The sequence below is a fragment of the Pezoporus flaviventris genome, unplaced genomic scaffold (assembly GCF_033815535.1).
Source record: "Pezoporus flaviventris isolate CSIRO_AGI_PZ_B2104156 unplaced genomic scaffold, CSIRO_AGI_Pfla_v1 ptg000013l, whole genome shotgun sequence".
NCBI lineage: Eukaryota > Metazoa > Chordata > Aves > Psittaciformes > Psittacidae > Pezoporus > Pezoporus flaviventris.
The window spans coordinates 41290602-41310973 of NW_026892561.1; the positions used below are offsets into that span (position 1 = coordinate 41290602).

General features: G+C 41.0%; 1 protein-coding gene across 3 annotated transcripts in view; it reads right to left on the bottom strand.

Moving 5' to 3' along the window:
• The window catches only part of NYAP2 (neuronal tyrosine-phosphorylated phosphoinositide-3-kinase adaptor 2), a 140004-nt gene that overhangs the window by 18472 nt on the left and 101160 nt on the right, over positions 1-20372 (bottom strand). For all 3 annotated transcript variants that reach the window (XM_061453004.1, XM_061453003.1, XM_061453005.1), the window contains 2 exons: positions 17289-17501; positions 8534-8637 (listed from right to left, as the gene is read on the bottom strand). In XM_061453004.1, coding sequence (XP_061308988.1) covers positions 8534-8637; positions 17289-17501 — 317 coding nt within the window. The remainder of the gene's footprint in view (positions 1-8533; positions 8638-17288; positions 17502-20372) is intronic.

The window sequence follows — 20372 nt, forward strand, 5'->3', positions numbered from 1 at the left end:
CAGAGTAGCATAGTGCTGATATGCTTTTGGATGCACATTTGCCAGTTAAAGCATGAAGATGCTAATTCATTGGGGAAGTACTTTGTCTATGTGCCTTCAAAAATAATTATAGCCACAATAGTAACAATGTACGCTTCTTGCATTCAGTAATTACAGAGCAAACACAATCTTACAAGGACTATAATATTCTTCGTATACACACGTAAGGCTAGAGGCACCAAGAGCTGGACTTAGGATATTTAGTTGACCCAGAACAGAGTTATTTGTGAACTTAGAATGAGACAAATACTCAGCTGCATTGCTGCAGAGTACTCAGTACTAGTCAAAATTCAAGTCTAAATTATTCCTCTGAAGTTTTATAAGTTCCCCACTGCACATAAACTACAGGGCATTGCCCTAGGAATGCACGTGGAGAGCAGCTAAATATAGCTCAGCTTTTTCTTTGTTGTATTTCCCTTCCATCTTTCGTTTCGAAACAGGACAATTGGAATGTGTTCAGGATTTTTCAGCTGGAGCACAAAATTAAATAATAGCTGCCCTGAAAATAAGGTCTCACATCAGTTTTAATTCTAGGTATTTTTTTCCCCCATGATAAAATGTGTGTTTTAACTGAATATCAGTTAGCACCTAAATATCGAGTCTTAAAACAAAACATTCTCTAAGCTGTTCTGTGGAAGGATTTGGGATTTAGCAGGTAGGGCTGGTGCGGGCCTCCTCCTTCCCTCCCTCCTGATGCCAGGTGCCAGGCTGTACTGTGTGTGGGGCTGGAGTGGCAGCATGAGAGTACCAGCTTCCAACGATTCCTGCACAACGATTCCTGCCATTATTTGATGCAACACTTAAGATTCCAGCCAGCAGTGAAAGAAAAAAAAACAAACGGCACAGGCAGGGGGGTCGGAAATAGATGATTTTAAGGTCCTTTCTGAACCATTCTATGAGTATGTGATTCTTAAATAAATAAATAAACAAACAAATAAATAAATACATACAAATAAATAAATAAATAACCTTCTAGAAAAATCGGGTGCAGTTCCTACAGGGTCTGAAGGGGCTTAGCCCTTCCCTTTGGCACTGCCTGTGCGAAGCAGGAGCCCCGTAAGCCGGGCAGGGAGGCAGCGCCCTCTCTGCCTTCTCGAGGGATTTCCTCGGGGGAAGCCCTCCCGCTCGGCTCGGCGGGTGGCGCAGTGCGGGATGAGGCCGCCAGGCGGCGCCACGGGCTCGCAGAACGGAGCGGAGTGGGGCGGAGCGGGATCCCCCCAACACAGGGCTGCAGCCGCCCGCCCGGAGCAGCGAGGTGGGGTAGACCGCGCACAGAACCGAGCTGCCCGAAGCGTCCCACCGCTTCCCCACCTCCGCTGCCCCGGGTGGGCACCCTGCCTCGAGTTCCCAGCGCTGAGGCAAATAAAGCTTTCCCCAGTGCTTCGGACTTTCCAAACTGTTCAGTGTGAGCAGCTGTTAAAGTGCACTTTTGTCCAGGGCTTCTCCGGCACAAACCCAAACAATGAAGAGGGCGTTTTCTCATGTTTCTGCAGAACACAAACCAGTGCACATTACACCTATCTCAGACCAACTGGACAGTGACAAAACCCCTTCCAGCTGCATACTTGAAGTAGAAAGTGTGTCTTCTACTTCTTTACCTATGTTAATACATTAGAAAACTATGCTGGAAAAATCCTGGTCTCCTGCTTTTAGGACTGCAACCTGGTCTAGTGGAAGGTGTTCCCACCTGCGGAAGGGAGGTGGAACCAGATGACCCTTAAGGTCCCTTCCAACCCAAAACAGTTGATGATTCTATGATTCTATGACTCTGCAAAGCCTGGATTTCCATTCCCTTAAACCAGCTCCCTTACTGCGGTCAAACACCAAACACAAGCACAGCCCACCCACCTGAGCACCACTTCAGGTGCCTGCTGTCTCCTGGGCACTGCTCACAAGTCAGACTACAAAGCCTGGCATCAAGATGCCAAAAGCAAGTCATTTCAAAGATTAACTGTCAGGAGGACCCAGCCATGCCATCAGTACAGCCGCTTCCTAACAGCGCTCGTGGATTAAGTCTGAAAAGCTATAAATGCCTATCCCTAGCAATAGAAATTTTAACGACTGTTATCTGTTCAGTGCTAAATGTCCAGGAGCCTCTAGCAGGCACAGAGCAGGAATGACCCCTGCTAGCTTCCCACAGCTGACAGAGCTGGTTAAATTAGGAGGATAAATTACCGGGTTATCTGAGGTAACAGACATGCAGCAGCTGTATGTGGACACTGAGGGCTCAGCTCAGTGAATCCCCTCCGCAAGCGCCTCTCTTCATACAACCCACAGGGAACCTGTATTATACCCCTGATTTAGACATCTCAGAGGTAGGTAGGATAGATCTCTGCTGAAAAATACAGTTGCTCCTTCTATGACTCCATTTCATTATTTCGCTACCTAAACACAAACTTAAAGAGCCAACTTGTATCTAAAATTCTTGCCTATCAAAGTACATACTCAAATGCATTCAAATGCATTCGCTTCATTTGGTACAAGAAAACAAGTACATGGTCAAATCCATTCTTGAATGGGAGGTCTTTCCCCTTTGCTATCTTATATTCAGATAAATCATAAAATAAATGAAAGCTATCGTCAGTTTTGGAAGGTAATAGTTCATCCACAGTTGGGCCTTCTGTGTCATGTTCACTGATGGTGTTGGATGGGAGAATTAAAATGCCATCTCAGCTTGCTGGGGTCTCACCAGGCACGTAATGAACTAAAAAACTAAGCCACAAAACCAATCAGTGCCGATTCTGATGTATTTTCTAGCTTCTTCTTCATTCCTTCAGTGCAAGCTGAAAATCCTTATTTCATAGGCGTCCGTGTATCTTCATTGCCTTCTCTGAGTTATTCCTTCTAATCTCAGCATGGCTTCTGGATTTCACTTTGATCATCACTGTAAAGTTGAAACCTTCTTTCATTACTAAAATTGGAGCTAGATATTCCTGCCTGGTCCTCCCCACAAGAAGACACCAGACCTTAAGAGGCATGCAACCTTCGGAATTAAGATAGCATACCTTACGGAGGCAACAGTGAAGGACAGTGCTGTCTTCCCACTGAAAAGCCAGTAATTAACAGGCAGCATGAAGAGAGGCTGTACATTTGCAGATAAAGTACTCAGTTTTGCAGAAATCTGATTGAAAATAGTCTCTGCTTTGCAGAAAAGCTCAAATATCACACTGTAACTATCAGGAGTTTTGTTTCCAAAGCATGTATTTCCTGTCAGATCGTGGATCTTCATTATGAACATGCACTGCTGTGCTGCTATGCAGCTTAATACACGTGTTTTTCCAGCAGCTACCTGCATCTTCATGAAAACAAAGTTAACTTTGCAAAATTCATTTGCAGCAAAAAATCTGTAGTTATATTGGCTCCTTTATGTTAAAATGAGAACCAGTGGGGTTTTGGTGTGCTGAAGACTGTTTCGGAGAAACCTGGCAGTGACCTAGGGGTGATGTTATGTACATTCAAACCACAGATGTGAGATGTTCTGCTCTCCAGCAGTGGGACTTCCACCGTGCAGGCTGCTTGATAAGTTTTCTTCTTTTGTGACAGATATGCTCAGTGCCCATATACCCTTTATGCGACAGGGGGTTTTGAGTCCATTGATAGAGCATAATCCTTTGTTACCCTGAGGTGAAGATGTGGAGAATGCCAGGATGCAAGTAAAGATCACTGGATCACAGTCATACGTGTGACTCCAAATCTTGCTTGCTTTACGTAAGTGAACAATTTTGTTCCCTGTCGCCTGTTATGACTGAGGCTTGACTACTGCAGGGTGAAACACCTGACAATGCCTGCTGCAGAAATCTCAGGTGCCAGCACAGAGGCTCCAGCAGCATGGGTGATGAGATATTTATTGGGCCAATCCTTGGACCATGTTTAGTCTACTTTATAAACTTCCTATGGTGGTTAATTTCTTCTGTTCTCTGTCCACCTGGATGGCTACAAATGACTGGTACTTGTTTCTATTTCCATATAAAGGCCAAATTCAGACCGTACTTTCACTATTTCTAATGTTGTTCACACATTTCTTATCTCTGACTTTCTAGAACATTTTTCCATTCCCTGCAAGCTCTCTGCTAATACTGGAGAATGTTTACAGAATCACAGAACCATAGACTCATTTAGATTGGAAAAGACCCTTAAGATCATCAAGTCCAACCTAGCACTGCCAACTCCACTACCAAACTATGTCAAGCACCACAGTGACAGGGGAACACCACTTGTGACTGGCCACCAACTGGAATTAACTGCATTCCTCATCACTCTCTGGGCTCAGCCATCCAGCCAGTTTTTTTACCCAGTGTATTCCCATCCAAGCCAGTTTCTCCAGGAAAATGCTGTGGGAAACATGCAAAAGGCTTCACTAAATCCAGGTAGACAACATCCACAGCCTTCCCCTCAGCCACTAAGCAGGTCTCCTTGTCATAGAAGGATATCTGGTTAGCCAAGCAGGGCCTGCCTTTCATAAACCCATGCTGACTGGGCCTGATCACCTGGTTGTCCTGTATGTGACACATGACAGCACTCAAGGTGATCTGCTTCAGAACATTCCCCAGCACTAACATCTGTAGCTTCCCAGATCCTCCTGCTGGCCCTTCCTGTAGACGGGTATCACATTTCCTAACTTCCAGTCAACTGGGATCTCTCCGGTTAGCCAGGACTGCCAATGAATGATGGAAAGTGGCTCAGTGAGCCCTTCCACCAGCTCCCTCAGTACCTTTGGGTGGATCTCATCCAGCCCCATAGACTGGTGTAGTGGTGTAGCAGGCCACTGACCATTTCCCTTCGGATTACGGGTGCTTCAATCTGCCTCCATCATCCAGCTCAGCGGGTTGGGTACCCAGAGAATAACTGCTCTTACCATTAAAGACTGAAGTAAAGAAGGCAGTAAGTATCAACTTTTTCCTCATCCATTGTCACTGTGTTTCCCCCCTTATGCAATACAGGACGAAGAGTCTCCTTAACCCTCCCCTTTAGTTGCTAATGTATTTATAGAAACATTTTTTATTCTCCTTTACAGCAGTAGCTGGATTACCTTCTAATTGGGCTTTAGTCCTAATTTTCTCCCTGCATAAGCTCATGACATCGTTGTAGTCCTCCTGAGCTGCCTGCCCATTCTTCCAAAGGTCATAAACTCTCCTTTTTTCCCCTGAGTTCCAGCCAAAGCTGTCTCTGTTTAGCCAGGCCTGTCTTCTTCCCTGCTTGCTCATCTTTTGGCACATGGGGACAGCCTGCTCCTTCCCTTTTAAAGTTTCCTTCTTTCCTTCTTCCTTCCTGTCTTTACAAGGCATTACGTTCTGTGATACCTAAAAAACTTCTCTGCTACTTACACGCCTCTCTTTAGGACATCTGTATTAAGATATGTATTTAGGGAATACAGCTATATGACACTTCTGTAGCTCAAATATATCCTATGCATCTGCTATATTACATTTCCAAGCTCCACACTTGACTTCCTCTGCTACTTTCTTCATTTCTTAAACTTTGTACTTACACAATCAATAACTTCAGGTCCAAGATAAACTTCTGTTTACCTTTCAGTTTAAATTGAGTCAATTCACAGCTTTATCCAAGGTTACTTCCTGCAACCAGCTCTTTCAAAATGCTCTCACCATTTACCAGAACTAAGCACAAATTGGCACGCTCTCTGTCTGGCTCAGCCTGTTGGTAACTGCTGGCTGCTGCTACACTTCAGAACTTCAAAGTGCTCTCTATTAGAGACCAGCCACATAATTAACCTCTGTTTGTAAGCTCTTTCTTTTTATTTATAGGTGACCATTATAATGCTTACCACCAACACGCCACTAATATGTTCTGTGAGTATTAACTCGTTAATCCTCACAATTCCTACACCAATAAACAAACAAGAAAATAAGGCATAGGGGAGTTAAATGTCAATAGATACATACTTAGCTGATATTTGATTGGAATTACAATACATATTTCCTTAGATCAGACCTATTTTTAAATGCCAAGCATCCTCACCACTTCCTTGAATGATTCTGTACCAAAAAATGATGCGCCTTGAGAGCTCAGTTGTAAATATGATTTCTTTTCCACAAGTTAAATATTTTGGAAAACATCAGTTTGGGATCTATGAGGATTTGAGAAACTGATTAATAGTAATCTGCCTTTTCCCAGCTCTTGTACCCCTGTACGAATGTTAGCTGTGCCCAGCTCATCATCAAACAGGAAGACAACAGGATATGTCCTCTCAATATTTTGCAAAGTCTAACTGCTGATTATGATGTGGTTAAGGAAACCAGTATCAATACAATCAATAGCCACAGCACATGGAAATAAATACCCTGTATGCCAGATTCAGACTGGCTAGCAACCCAGCCATTTCCAAACACATTTCACCTGTCATAGATTATTTGCACATTAGGATAGAAGAGGTGTATAAAGAACATAATCAAAGTAATGTTTGTATCTGCCATGGAGATAAGAAGATTTTTGTCATTTCACTGGAATCAGGGTCAAATCCACACCTTTAAAAAATTATGCCATCATAATAAATGACAACTTAATAGATGGACAGTAAGAGATTGACAGCTTGAAGGGAAGACTTACAGGAAGAAAAAGCTTTTACCAGTTTTTCTTGTTTTTCATGAAGCCATGTCCATACCATACATTATTCAATTAACAAGATCACCCTCTACAGTCACTTGAAAATTCCTCTTATCTTTGTTCCTTTCTTCTGTATGAAGTGAGGTGGATTTTTCCTCCACAGTTTCAGTGAACCCTGGCTGCAGCTTCTAAAAGCCTCATTATCTCTTCTATCACATCAGCTTCTGCTTTCAAGGCTTATTGTTTAGTTCTTAATATGAACTGAGAGACTGAAATCCCTTCAAAACACACTATGTGCCTTTGCCACTAAGTAACCAGCAAAGCGTCATATACCACATGAACATTGGGATACTCAAAACTTTTGCCAAGTACAATTGCCCTACTTTCTTCCTTTAAAGGAACACCTGACATGGTGTTTAAATAGGCTGTCATTTTGAATCTCCATTATGGGTTTGATTTTCTTCTGTAAAATATGCTGTTCTGTTAGGCATTGTGTCCAGCAGGGCTCAGAAGTAATACAATAGCATTAGTTTTGCAGGTGAAAGAATTTTAACCTGCATGGACTAGGCTACCCGAATACAACCTTCCTAACAGCAGTTGGCTGTCTGGGTTGAGTAAATCAACCTTACTCTTCTGGTCTCTACTTTGGTCAAGACCTCTTAGAAGCAACTCACCAAGCTACAAACAACTTAAGTATGTGAATATTGCAAAGCAAGCCTCAAGGAGTTTTACACTCAAATCTCACTGAAATTCAATAGGATTTTAGGATCTAATTCCCTGAAAGCCAATCGAAAATTTTCCACCTAAATAAGGGTGTTTGTGTGTATGCATACATATATGTATGCATACATATATACATATATATCTGTCTCTGTGCATACACATACACAGTGATGTGTAGGCCCGTCCTTGTACATGTACACAGAAGTGACACAATACTGGAGTGCTTTGAGCTTGACAGAAGGCATTCACATTATGTTTAAGTGAAACCTCTTCTCTCAATTGCTACTCTCAGCAGTTAGTTCTGTCAAACTAATAATACAGGTCTGCGCAGCAAAATGATACAATGTCAGTATTAGCATATAAAATAAAGGTAAGTATAGGTTTCCCATGTCTTTATTTCTTTTCCATTTTCTTACTACTGGAGAAATTTGCCAAATCCAAACACTTTCATTTCTTTCCCAAGGGTCTATGTGGCATTTTTGGTTTTGATGAGGGAAAAAAAAGTACCTCTGTTTAAGATACAAGGAGACATTACTCCTTTGATTTGGTTTTTGATTCCTAACAATACACAATAAATATAACTACAGTGGACTATTTAATAGTCCTATAAAAGCATTACATGGCCTATAGATGGAGGGAGTCTAGCTGCCTTAACTAAACAAAATAACTTGCTGTAAGAGCAGTTTTCAGGACAGTGATAAATCACAGTGTAATACAATCATGCATTAAGCTCAAAACAAATGTGAGACTGGCACAAATATTAAAGTACAACTGGGCAGAAGTCAGGTATGTACAAGTCATTGACAAACAATGGTGCAAGTGCTTTAGACATTTAAAAGAAATTTACATAAAAACAGATTAAATTTATCAAAGCTTGATAAATTTTAAAGACAGTAAAAAAGTACAGTAAACATGAAAAAATTAAAACCCCAGCCAGTTCATACAGTACAGTTCTACTACAATTATATTACAGAATGAAGACAGAAAAGGATACAGAGAATTAAGAGCAAAGAAACTTCAACTGGCTGCAGCCAGTGGAATTTCATTGCCAGTGAGAGATGCGCACACACAGATGCACGCACACGCACAGAAAACAAAGACAAGACCCAAAAAAATCATTTAGTGTAACAAATGACAGACACAGAGGTGAGAAACATTTGGCATGTTGCAGCACATGAAGTCATTCACGATTGGCTAACGATGGTACCTGGCTCTGCTGAAGATCACTGGCTTGCCTGAGCGGAGTAACGGATGGAGGAGGTACACCTGATGTGGATGCAGATCGACCTAATCTGCAACTTGCTTTCGGCTCTGCGAAGGAAGAGAAAAGAAAATACACCAGTGAACAGGAGGTGGGTTACTGCTGCAGTAAACTGAAACAGGGTGGACCAAGGCTCCCCTTGGAACAGATACTCCAGGCTTGGTTCCTAGTTAAAGTCTTGGTTATTTGGCTGAATCATGAACAGTTGTTGAGATCAGAAAGAAGAGGGTTAAAACAAAACCCATTCTATGTCCTGGACTCTTTTCTCTCTTCTACCGTCTCTGAAGCTTAAATATAAAGCATAAAGCACCAGACAGAGAAGAAGCATAAAAAGGAAGTCTTCTTGTTGTTTTCCCCCCACTCCTCCTTTTTCTAGTCCTCATAAAATAAAGCAGTGATTAAAGGAATTACAGCAACTTCTGGTCTCACCTCTCCATCACAGAGCTGAGGGAGATGGTAGCCTGAAAACTGATTATGCTGAGGGAAAGCATGAAATGCCAGAAGATGAAGGAGGGAATGTATAAAAGTGGTGAGGATACCGTTGCACTTGGGGGTTTGGAAAGACTCAAAAATACTTGGAAATCTAATGGTAATGGCAGTGAATTGAAAGACATAAAGTAGGGAGAAAGAAGAGAAATCAGAACATCAACAGCGACAAATTCTGAAGTCAGTTCCTCAGAATCAAGGTGATTACAAAAGTGGAGGTTGTCTTGAGAGAAAGATCCATTCCAGAGAGAAATTACACAGTTACTTCATTTTCCTTCTGCTACTGTACATGGACCCATTTCTCAGAAGGCCTTCAGGGCAGGTTTCTGCTGTTAATGTACCAACATGAAGGTGACCATACAGCTCAGGAGTCCTGGATGAAGTTTTTTGTATCTGACTCATGCTGACACCAGTGTGCTACTCCACTGTTCAACACTCCACATCTAGTCTAGAAGAAACTGCTTTTTCGTGAGAAATGGGTTTGCCTGTTCCTGCTCAAGAAAAATATTTGTCCCAACATTTCCTGTTAGTGGCCAAGGGAATATGTCTCAACCCATGACTTCTGGCTCAGGTGGATGTGTTCATTCTCCACATGTTTTATAAGCCTCCCAACCCTGACAATCTTTTGTATTTAGTGGGCAAACACTGACAGCAAGGACGTTTGCACTCAGCCGACATACTTTGTATAATAATAGGCTCTCAATTTTAGCACTGGTAGTACTGCTTTACCATGAATAACAAGTAAATATAGTAATACCATGCTGCCTTGCAGTGCGTTTAAAGAATTCCTCCTGTGCAATCTTATGTTTCCAAGATGCGAGGAATGACCTATGCCTTGTGCAATCCTGATTCAGTAAGTTTGCTTTTGAAGCACGTTTTCTCACGTAACTTTTGCTTGTGTCTCCAAAATGCGTTTTTGCATGCCCCATTTACACTGCTACTTAGTCTGTGTTTGTTTTATACTAATATCTGTGTTTCCTACGTGGCTCTCTAGTATCATCACTAGCCACTGCATGGGCCATTGTTTGACAGGAATAAGATGTCCATCACTAACACGTACTTAAGGTCATTTGGCACATCTTGGAAACTTGAGGGCAGCTGGCACGTTACGCCACCTACCAGCAACATGCTGAAATGTATTCTTCCAATCTCACTGATCCTTTTCCATTGTCACCTTAAATGTTTATTTTCCCAGGATGTTTCAGAATTCAATAGGATATGGAGAAGAGCTATCCACTTAAGCTGGAGGGCTTAGACCAATGAAAGCATCTGTATGGGTGAATGTTCATCAACTAAATATTAATAGCTTGGTTAACATCCAGCTGGCTGAGCAGCAAAAATATTTATGCTGTTTGACGAATGCATTATTCAATTCACTCATTCCTAGTCAGTCTGTAAACACACCATGAGTCAACATGGCAATAAGCAGGCAAAAAGGAGCAGACTGATCTCCCCCATAACCTTGCATTTTGTACATAAGCTGTTGCTTTGCTTTTTTTTTTTTTTGGACTTGGGCAGTTATTCTGAAGGTTTGATTAGACCTGTTTTTGTTCTGATTTTACACTGTCTGTGTGCCAGATCTCTGAATGTTTCTTTCAGTAATATAATACTGGACCTCATGTCTGTTCCTTCCTGGAATTTTGTTGGGGTTGTAGAGAGGATAAGAATTTGGGGTATTTTTGGTTGTTTTTCCCTACTGCTAAATAGAGACTCTGTTTTTGCTGTGACAAGCAAAATATGACACCAAGCATGTAAAATACTCCAAGACAGTGTTTGCCATTGCTTCTGAATTGTTTTCTTTGCTTTGGGAAAACAGAGAGAAGTGTCATAATTTCCAATTTGGATATATGTGCAACAACAAGAGATTACCATTTTCTTGCCAAAGAGACTCCTTTCATCAGGCATCAAAGAAATAGAGCCTATCACACATAGAAGAAGTATTAGTTCCTTTAACCCCCTGTAATCTATGTTACAGTATTAAGCAAACTATTGTGATTTCCATGGTGATCCTCACCAAAAGAGGCTCCAGAGACAGCTCCATGTAGCTTTTTTCAAGTTAAGGTGGGTTATGCAGTGAAAGGGAGATAGTTTTTTTCTTTTTGGTTTGGTTTGTTTTTTTAATAGCCATTCCACTAATCTCAGTGGGAATATTTTTAGACCAAATAAATACTCTATTCTACTGTAATTAATGCTTTCAGTAACACCTTCATGCCGCATACTACTGTGGGGAAAAAAATACCCACAAATAGTCTGCTGCATAAGTGATGCCCAGCTTTCTGCTGTGCATTCTGCAGCATGTTATTTTTCAGCTGTGGACATCGTATTCACTGTACTGAGGCTAACTGGATTTTGATCACTTCAAAATAATAATGATTACTGCAAATAATAACGATCACTGCAAATAATAACTTCTGCTTTGGGCTATCTAAAAAGTAGTAAGAGGTCTTTTGTGTCCACCATTCAGTCATTTTCAGTATCTTTACCTCTGGATTTTCATGCTTTAAATGGTCATTTCAGCTTATCTGCAAGGCCTGCATATTGATGTCAGGTCTGGTTCTGGAATGAAAATGGGTTTTCCTGTTTACCACTGAGAATCTTGAAGGAGGAACAACAACTGCCAGCAAATCTCAGGGATGGTTTCTAGTGTTTAATTCAAGTTTATCTCATGTGGATGATATTGAGACAGCTCAGTCTTAACATCTGAAATGAGCAGTCTTGAGACTTCTTGCTAAGTCCCATTTCTGACAGTAATACATGGTGTGGAGCTGAGTTTTATCAGCCAACCTCACAAGCACATAGGAGAGGCTCTGTAGAATCTGTCTTCTGAGGAGGACACACCAGCTCAGAGCCCATGACAACACAAGCTAAAACACATCTAGCTGCACACTGACAGCACAGCAGCAACCCATCACTTCACTGTGCAGGTGGATCCTCTGGTTCTAAATCAAACCTGCATAAAGAGGGTTCCAGAGACTTCACTCCAAACACAGGCCCTGCCTGCATCCACAGCTAGGGGCCTTTTGACACTGCTATAAGCCACTCAAATGCTGACAAGGGCTAACAGCCTGCTGCCAAGCAAGGGAACTCATAGGCATACATCTAAGTGCTTTACTGGACTGGCGCCAGAGGATGCAGTGCACTTGAGTAGCCATTAGAGATGCCTGTTGCAATCAACGGACAGCATGAGGTTTAGGGTAGCTTAGGTAGTTTAGGACAGCAGACTGTTCAGGGTAGCTAGAAAGCTGCATAACATATTTAGTTCTGTTCTGCACAAAAATGTTCATAAGATTCAACAGCTATATCTAACTAATGAAACTTTGGGGTTATTACTTTGCACAGCTTGAAATGACTCATCCCTTACCAAGTGCCCAAACCACCTACAGGAGCGAGGTGCAGACGCAGTGTAATATTAGTAGGGGATAGCAGTTATATCACTCACAGCAGCCACAACACTCCCAACGATGCTAGTGCTTGGGGCCACAGCCAGCTCAGTATGAAGTAAACCCACACATGTGGTCACCTGCAATGGGACCAGCTATACTGGACTCCCAGGTTCAAGCTGAGTCCTGACAATGCCAGCAGGATTACACATGGACATAAGCAAGCAAACAGCCCTGAAGGAAAGCACTAGGATGAGAATTTTAGGAAAGACTATCAAACACAGAAATACAGGCTTTCCAATCACAGGATTGCCTTAAAATTGTGTACTTAATTACGTATTTAAGAACTCACATAAATGACCCTGTCTTCTAAAAGTGCAAGAGCTGTCATTGTAACTAAGGATGTACAGGCTTGGCTGGTTGTGTTTGGGGCAGGGGTGTTGTTGGATTTTCCTCAATAAAGCACAGTGCTGAAATGCAACAAGATTTTATGGAAATATTTCTGATCAGTTTTATATCAATGTGTTAGGGGTTTCTATATTCTCCATAAATACAACAGCTCTGCATGATTTTTATTTTTGGATCTTAACAGGAAGAGTTCTTTTATTCATCCAAGGAAGCCTTCATTCTGCCTATCCTAATCTTAATTCAAAAAAATACTCTGGCTGTCACTTACATTGGAGAAGCTTCTTATCCTGTCACAGTCTCTTCTTTGCACATGAAAAGAGAAATATTGCTTATTTGCTACAGCTGCCAAGAAGCACATTTTGAATTAAACAAGGCAATGTGACAGGCTGAGAGTAATCACATGCAAAAAGAAAGGAAAAACAAAAAGAAGAAAAAGAAAACATGCATACTGGAAAAAAATAATCACACTTATTATCAGCATGCTGGCCTGGCCATGTTGGTTTCCTAAAAAGAGATGAGTAAGCTGAAATGTAACTTGGAATTCTGAAACCTTAAGGTGGAATAAACTACATAGTAGTCTGTCTCTTAAAAGTATTTAGGACTTCACCTGCAGAAGCCATGGAGCATGACATAGCACAGGAGCATGTCAAACAGAACTGTTACCACAAAGGGAGTACTGAACCTGTAGAACTCAATATTGATAGATATTCATAGGTCAAAAGCTAGCAGGTCTCAAAGCCAAGTCAGTTAGTGATAAAAAACCCACTTCCGTATTAGCTGGGGTATGTTTTAAATTAAGATTTGTTGTGAACTGTCATATCTCAGGTCTATGTCAATGACTGAGGCAATGAGGTAAGGAATAACAATGTCCTACTGGCAGTGTTTTTTCCTTAAAATTTATTGCTGTTTTTCTCTGATGGTTCTGGCATGGACTACTGTCAGTCTCGGGGCTCTGGATCAATAGGACAATTGTGTATTATTCCAACTAGCTGTAACACCACTGCTGCAGGGAGCAGTGTGCACTTCTACAGTCAGGCTCTGTGACTGTGTGATCCTACACCCTGGAGATCATACGCTTGGCTAATACTGCACTGGCTTGATGCCCTTAGTGTACTACTAGTACCAGTACTACTCATTTTATGTTAGGTGACAGGAGCTGCTTGTGTGCAGAGAACATGAGTGACCAACACAGGCAAGGTCTGGAAGCACTGCATCCTGGGCTGGACCTTGTTGGGCAGGCTGCCCAGGAACATGTATCTCCAAGCATTAAGTCGCCTTCACTTGGAGAATCCTTGAAGATTCAGTAGCACAGTGATGCTCTGATATTGCCTGTGAGGAGAAAACTTAGGGGTTCATAGGAGTACTCAGTCTTCTTCAAGTGAAGCAGCCCTAGCTAGCAAGAGCAGGTACTTAAATGCTACTCCCTTTTTGTACCAATGTATGCCTCTTGCACCTTGGGCTTTGCATTGCTTCGTCCCCAAAGAGCTTTAATTTAACTATCCATTACTTTTGCAAATCTATAATGCCAGCCAGTAATTCCAGTGTAGGGTGAGCATTTACTCCCTTCCTGATTATCTACAATGTTTTCAGCTAGAATACTAATGGGCTGGCTGAGTGACAAGCTGATGGTGATTCAAAAACAGGACACAACAAGAGCAGAGTAAGATTTAAAAGGCAGCGCAGTGCCCGTCTCTAGCAGCAGGTGGCAATGCAAAATGCTTCAAGGCTGCAGCTAGGAAAGAAAACAGCAACATTCCAGAAAATACTCTTCGAAGCTCCTGGAGCGAAGTTATCGCAGCCTTCTGTTTCACAGATCTCGTCTGCCTGTTTTCTGCACTTGCACTGACTTTCCTAAATGCCAGAATGCCCTCAAACCACTTACACTGCTTTCCATAAGAAATGACAGGATGCCAGGAAACAGAAAGTGACCTTGACAAATCATATGACAGATGAAAGAACAATCAGGCATTAGTGATACCCATGTGCACCTGACAGGCCAGGCTCATATGAACAAAATAACCAGAGAGCTCAAGATTCTGTTTGGAGATGGCTCATTTCCCATCTGATCTTAACAGCAGGTGCAGAACCCACAAAAAATCAGTCAGGTATTCATTCAGACCATTCCACTTACTAGTTAATCTGTGCTGCAGCAGAGCTGCCTCTTGTGCACGCATGAGAAGTCATTCCACATCCTTTCAATTTTACAGCACAGAAATTTAACCCTATTTTCTTTAAATTATTCCAACAGTGCCCTAATAAATGCCTGTACCAGTGTGAACTAGGAGGTAGGCAGCAAACTGCTGTTTCAAGGCAGGACCACGCATGAAAAGTGGCTTTTTTTTTCCTCTTATTGATGATTTTAGAAAGAGAGCAACAGCAATGACAACTGTACTGGGGATTGCCCTGATTTTATTTAGTCCTGTAGTAAACCTAAGTTCGAATTCCTAGCACAGAATTACTCCATCCCCTTGACTCGAGAAAGCATTTGTATCCATACAGATGTATTAAATTTCTCTTCTTGCATTCTGTTACAGTTCTAATTTAATTGAGAAGAATGAACTGTTGAAGTTCATGTACAAGTTCATTGAGAGGAACTGTGTACAGAATTTTGAATGCAGCATCCCACTGATTAAAGGTAAAACATGTCGCTCAGGCAACAGCTAGAGACATAGGGGGACAAATATTCATGGCAGATGAGAGGCAATATTCATCAAATGAAATGTCATAAAAACCGTGGGGAAAGAGAAATCAAAATCAGCTTTCAGATTTTAATCATAAAAAGGAGTCAAAATTCAGCCAAAAAAATATTTCCATGATTTTTCTTTGACAGTCCTAGCTATGTAAGACAAAGTCACAGTTAACTAAATCAAGGCATGCTTCAACAACTATTACAGTTTGCTGATGCCAAATGAAGATTGAGGCCAACATGCTTTGTCTGCTTTTGGAGATCAACCAACTCTTTGAAATAAAACTGATGCAAGAAGGTTGGACAGAAGTACTACATTTTGCTAAGAGCTTACTCTTTAATTTTCATTCTCTTCTACTCTGTTCCCTACTGACATTTTGCAGAACTGAAAACACTGGTACACACCTTTGGTCTAATTATCAGACATCCTCGTACTTTGATGTGGTACCTTTAAACCCACCCTTTTACCTGCATTAGCACAGATGACGCTCTAATACACTGGGAACAGATTTTTTTTAACAAACCTATCAGCTAATCTGGAAAATTCCTACCTACCAGGACACTTTGTGAGAACAGAGAAGCAAGTGAAAGGCAGTAATACCCAAATAATTTGTGCTAGAGTCATGAGATCTGCAGAAAAGTAACTTCTGCTGCCCCAGGAGGAACTGTCTGGGGGATTTGGAGCAAGAAAAGCTGAACCATCCAATTACTGCAAATGATACATCACACCAGCAAAGCCTGTTCAAGTTATATACTGAGTTTCAGGTGTCATTCCCAGCAATGAAGAGAAAATATGAGTCCCATTGTCATACAGGAAAGCGTTCCCCTGCATGAGGAGCTAGCATGTCTGCTAGCTCAGCACTATGAAGACTCATCTCTGCCACTGACTGCCCAGTGGATCTCTCGTGCAGGAATAATTTCTTGTTTGAGAGGCTTATTCATGGTCTTACGCTTACTGAACATTGACCATAATAAGGCTTCAGTACGACGTATGCCAACTGTTTCTAAAATGGCTATTTTTCAGAATCTGAACAATAAACAATGAAGTTACTTCTTCAAGAGAACAGTCAAACCTCAAAAAAAAAAATACAATACTTATGCTAGAGCTATGCATATCTGATCTGTATCATTCATGTCCGTGCTTGTCTTAGTCAATTTATAAACAAGGCTGCATTATTTTTCCAGGTATACAGCAATTCACTATTTTATATATATAAAATTTGATTAATAAAGTGGATGAATCCATATGATTTCTGAAGGTATGAATTTGAGACTTCTGAAATCCATAGTCACTTTTCTAGAAATTGTTTACTAACATAAATGAAAGGTTGCCTGTATCCTCTCACTGTGCATATCAGTAAGACAGCCTTGTTTCTGCAGTGCGGTTTTCTTGCTGTATGTGATATCTGAATTTATGAACTTCCCTCTGAGATGTCATCCTGTGGGTGTCTTTGCCACAGAGTCCCTTTTCAACGTCAAGTGGAATTCCGTACTTCTTTTAAAATGATGAGCGGCAAGTTAACAAGCTTTATTACCTGCCACCATCCCAATCTTGTTCCAGTCAGAGCACAAGCAAACAGCACAATACTTATTAGTGCAGCAGACAATGGGCAGGGCAGATTCTGGGATATTCTTGGAAGTCTAAGGAATTTGCACACTTACCTACTTCAGTATATATCTAGAGATTCTTCAGCTCACAAGGAGATTCATGAGATCTTCCCTGCTCTGCCACTTGACCTACCTGAGCTGTTGCTTCCAGCCAGCATAGTTGGGCTGACAGAGGATCTCCCAAGCCTGCTGGACACTACAGGCGGGCCTGGCGTTCCATCCCATTCCTGAGCTTTCCCTGGCTCCCTAGAGGAAGCTGTCCCGTGATGGCCTCCCCTCTCTTTGTTTTCCAGCTTTGGTAGTGGTTCAGTGCTGTGACTTCTGATCTTCAGCTCATCTAGGGGTTCTACAAAATACACAAGTGCACATTTGGTTATAGAGAGTCTTAATTACACCATGTAACAATCTTTTGCTCAAAATTCCATACATACCAATTATAAATCTTTTAAAGGCAATATATAACACGATTTCACTGTCTAGGTGTAAACCTTATAGTTTATGTAGGTTTTAAGATACTTTTTAGTTATCAAAAAAATAAAGCAGCAAATGGATAAAATGTTGTTTTTCTGTTACAGCTTCTATATGTCAGGAAAGCACTTTAAAAAATGGTATCCTACCAAATTATGCTTATATTAACAATTTATGGAAACAACTGAATTCTTTTCAGTTCAGAACAAGTTCTTCTTCAGGCGCTTTTTAAGGAAGCTCTCTCCTAAAGCAGTACAGTGCAAGCAACATAGCTGTACTCCTCATAAGCTCTAATAAGAAGCACACGATCCACAGAACTGTCCAGTATTTTGGCTGTGCCCAGCACCATAACCTGCAGAATAAAATTTCATTTGGTTGGAAAATCCTTGGAGTCATAAAATGACTTTCTGCTTGCAACACCATGAGCCAATATAAGAAGGAGAAATTGAAAACACAATCGACTGATTTTTCAAGTGAAGTAGTGATGTCTGCTTTCTTCATGGCTGGTGATCTTCTGTTCTTTTCTTGAGACCTGAGCTTCTCTTCTTGCAGGTTGAGCAATGCATGGAAAAACAATTCATCCCTGATCTTTTCCTTCTGTAGCTCTTAAAAATTCACATGAAAAAGTAGATACAGAAGAAACATTAGATTGTTTTCAGTTGTAACAGCTAATTACTGTGCTAGTCAGTTATTCAAAGCTTGTTAAACTGTTTGCCTCCTTTTAGCAAAAAAAAGCCCCAAAAGTCCCTCTGAGTTTGGAATTTTAGGCCTCCTATTTAAGCTCAAAGACACCCTTAGGTAATACTCTCAGTTCCTTCCATTCAGGTTTATAAATTAACCCCCTGGTGTACATAATTTCTGTATGTCTCTAAAGTCTTGGAATTCACATTTGATAGAGATGGACAATCTTCCCTTGGGACCTATCTTTTTGTGGCTACAGGGGCCACTACAAGATTTGAGAGAGCCAAGCAAAGGAAAATCACCGGAAACCATTTGCAGGCAGGAGATGTCAAGTGCTGCTGGAGATGCAATACAAAATTTGCTCCAGCAGCCACTTCCTTTCCCAGTTATCCCCATGGCCAGGAACTGGGACTATTGGTTGCTCCTCAGATGATACAGTCCCATAAAAACCACTTTAATTTGTCTGTGGCTCAAAACCCCATACACTGTTCACCCTTGCTACAGCAAACAGAGGAAGACACCATATTAGGTATCTATCTACATGGTATGGTAGAGACCCCACCTGTGCACAACTGTAACAAAATCTCATGTTGAGTTCTTTGACATTCCAGTCTGCAGATGAACTTCATGAGCAACAGCACAGGCAGCTTGAAGTTTCCTTTATGAAAGATCATACAGGAAACATGTAAAAATATCCAACTGGATATGCAGTGCAATATGTAACCATTAGTGTATTTCATGAACTGCTACCAACTAATAGTAAAAAATAATGTTGAGAATATCATACCTGTCAGGATTTTTTTTTTTTTTAATAGACACAGTAGTATCACTCCACAGAAAACAGTGAAACAACCCCAGTTTAGCACATCTCGTAAACAGGATTCAGTGACATTTTATGTGACACAGGCCTTCAAAAATCAAACCTCTTCCTTCAACTTCTAGGTTACTTACCTACTGTAATGTGTGCAAAAAGACACTGTAATGAAAATCCAAACTGTCTTTTCTAGTTGGTAACCCCAGCAGGGTCCAAGGTTGAGTTAACAGTTTGTACCCATATAACACATGTATAGAGATGTAGAGCCCAAATTATAACCACATTTGAACTGTTTTAGTCATCAACAAAAAATCCCTTATGTTTTTTCTTAGCACTGATCTATCAAAAATAATAATGTACTTTTCCCCATATCAGCTACATACAAATATATCTGTTTTTTTTTCTTTACACCAGTAACATTCACTTCTTTAAGATACTACTTCTCTGGGAAAGGGAAAGATATGAACAAAGTTTCAAAATTCTTTGGAAATGCACACAATCCTCTTTCCCAGCAATACAGGATGCTGTCTAGATCACAGCTTTCTCTCTCTGGCAAAACAAGAGCAAGCCAAAATCACAGAACATGCTTTAAAACAGTCAGAATCGGGCCCTGTAAGTGACCCACCAACTTAATGCATCATTCAATAGATTTAATTTACTATGTCATTCAGCTGCTACTGGAAATGCTGTGATTACCTCAGTGAAACCCTTCTCTGTGTGTGCCTCATTGATACTACTTGAACACCACCCGTTGAAATTTCACACACTCGTGCAGTCAGCCCTTTGCTGCAGTGGAAACGCTCTGCTTGAGTACGGAGTTAAAGATTTATCCACTTCAGTTTACTTAACAGAGAAGCATTTGTACTTGTTGGCTGATAAAAATGATTTGTGCATCCTTAGTTCTATTATCAGCTGAATCAAAGTACAGCAGTTCTCTGCAACCAGCTGGAAACTATGGAAATATTCAGACTAAATAAAGATTTGGCTTATAGTCTACTTCTTTATAAAGTGTAGAAAATCAGTTTTCAGCTGGACGTCGAGACTTCGTAAATTTACATTCCACTATCCTTTCTTGGGGGATTTTCAGTTCTCAGTTTATCTGAAAAGTAATATATCTTAAAAATGAAAAGCAGATTGGATCAGATTACAATGTCATGCAACCCATCACAGAGCCTGAATCATTATTATTTGGTGATCAGTATCAGCAACATTGATACACAGTCAGAAAAACAACATGTCACTGTTCTGGATAGT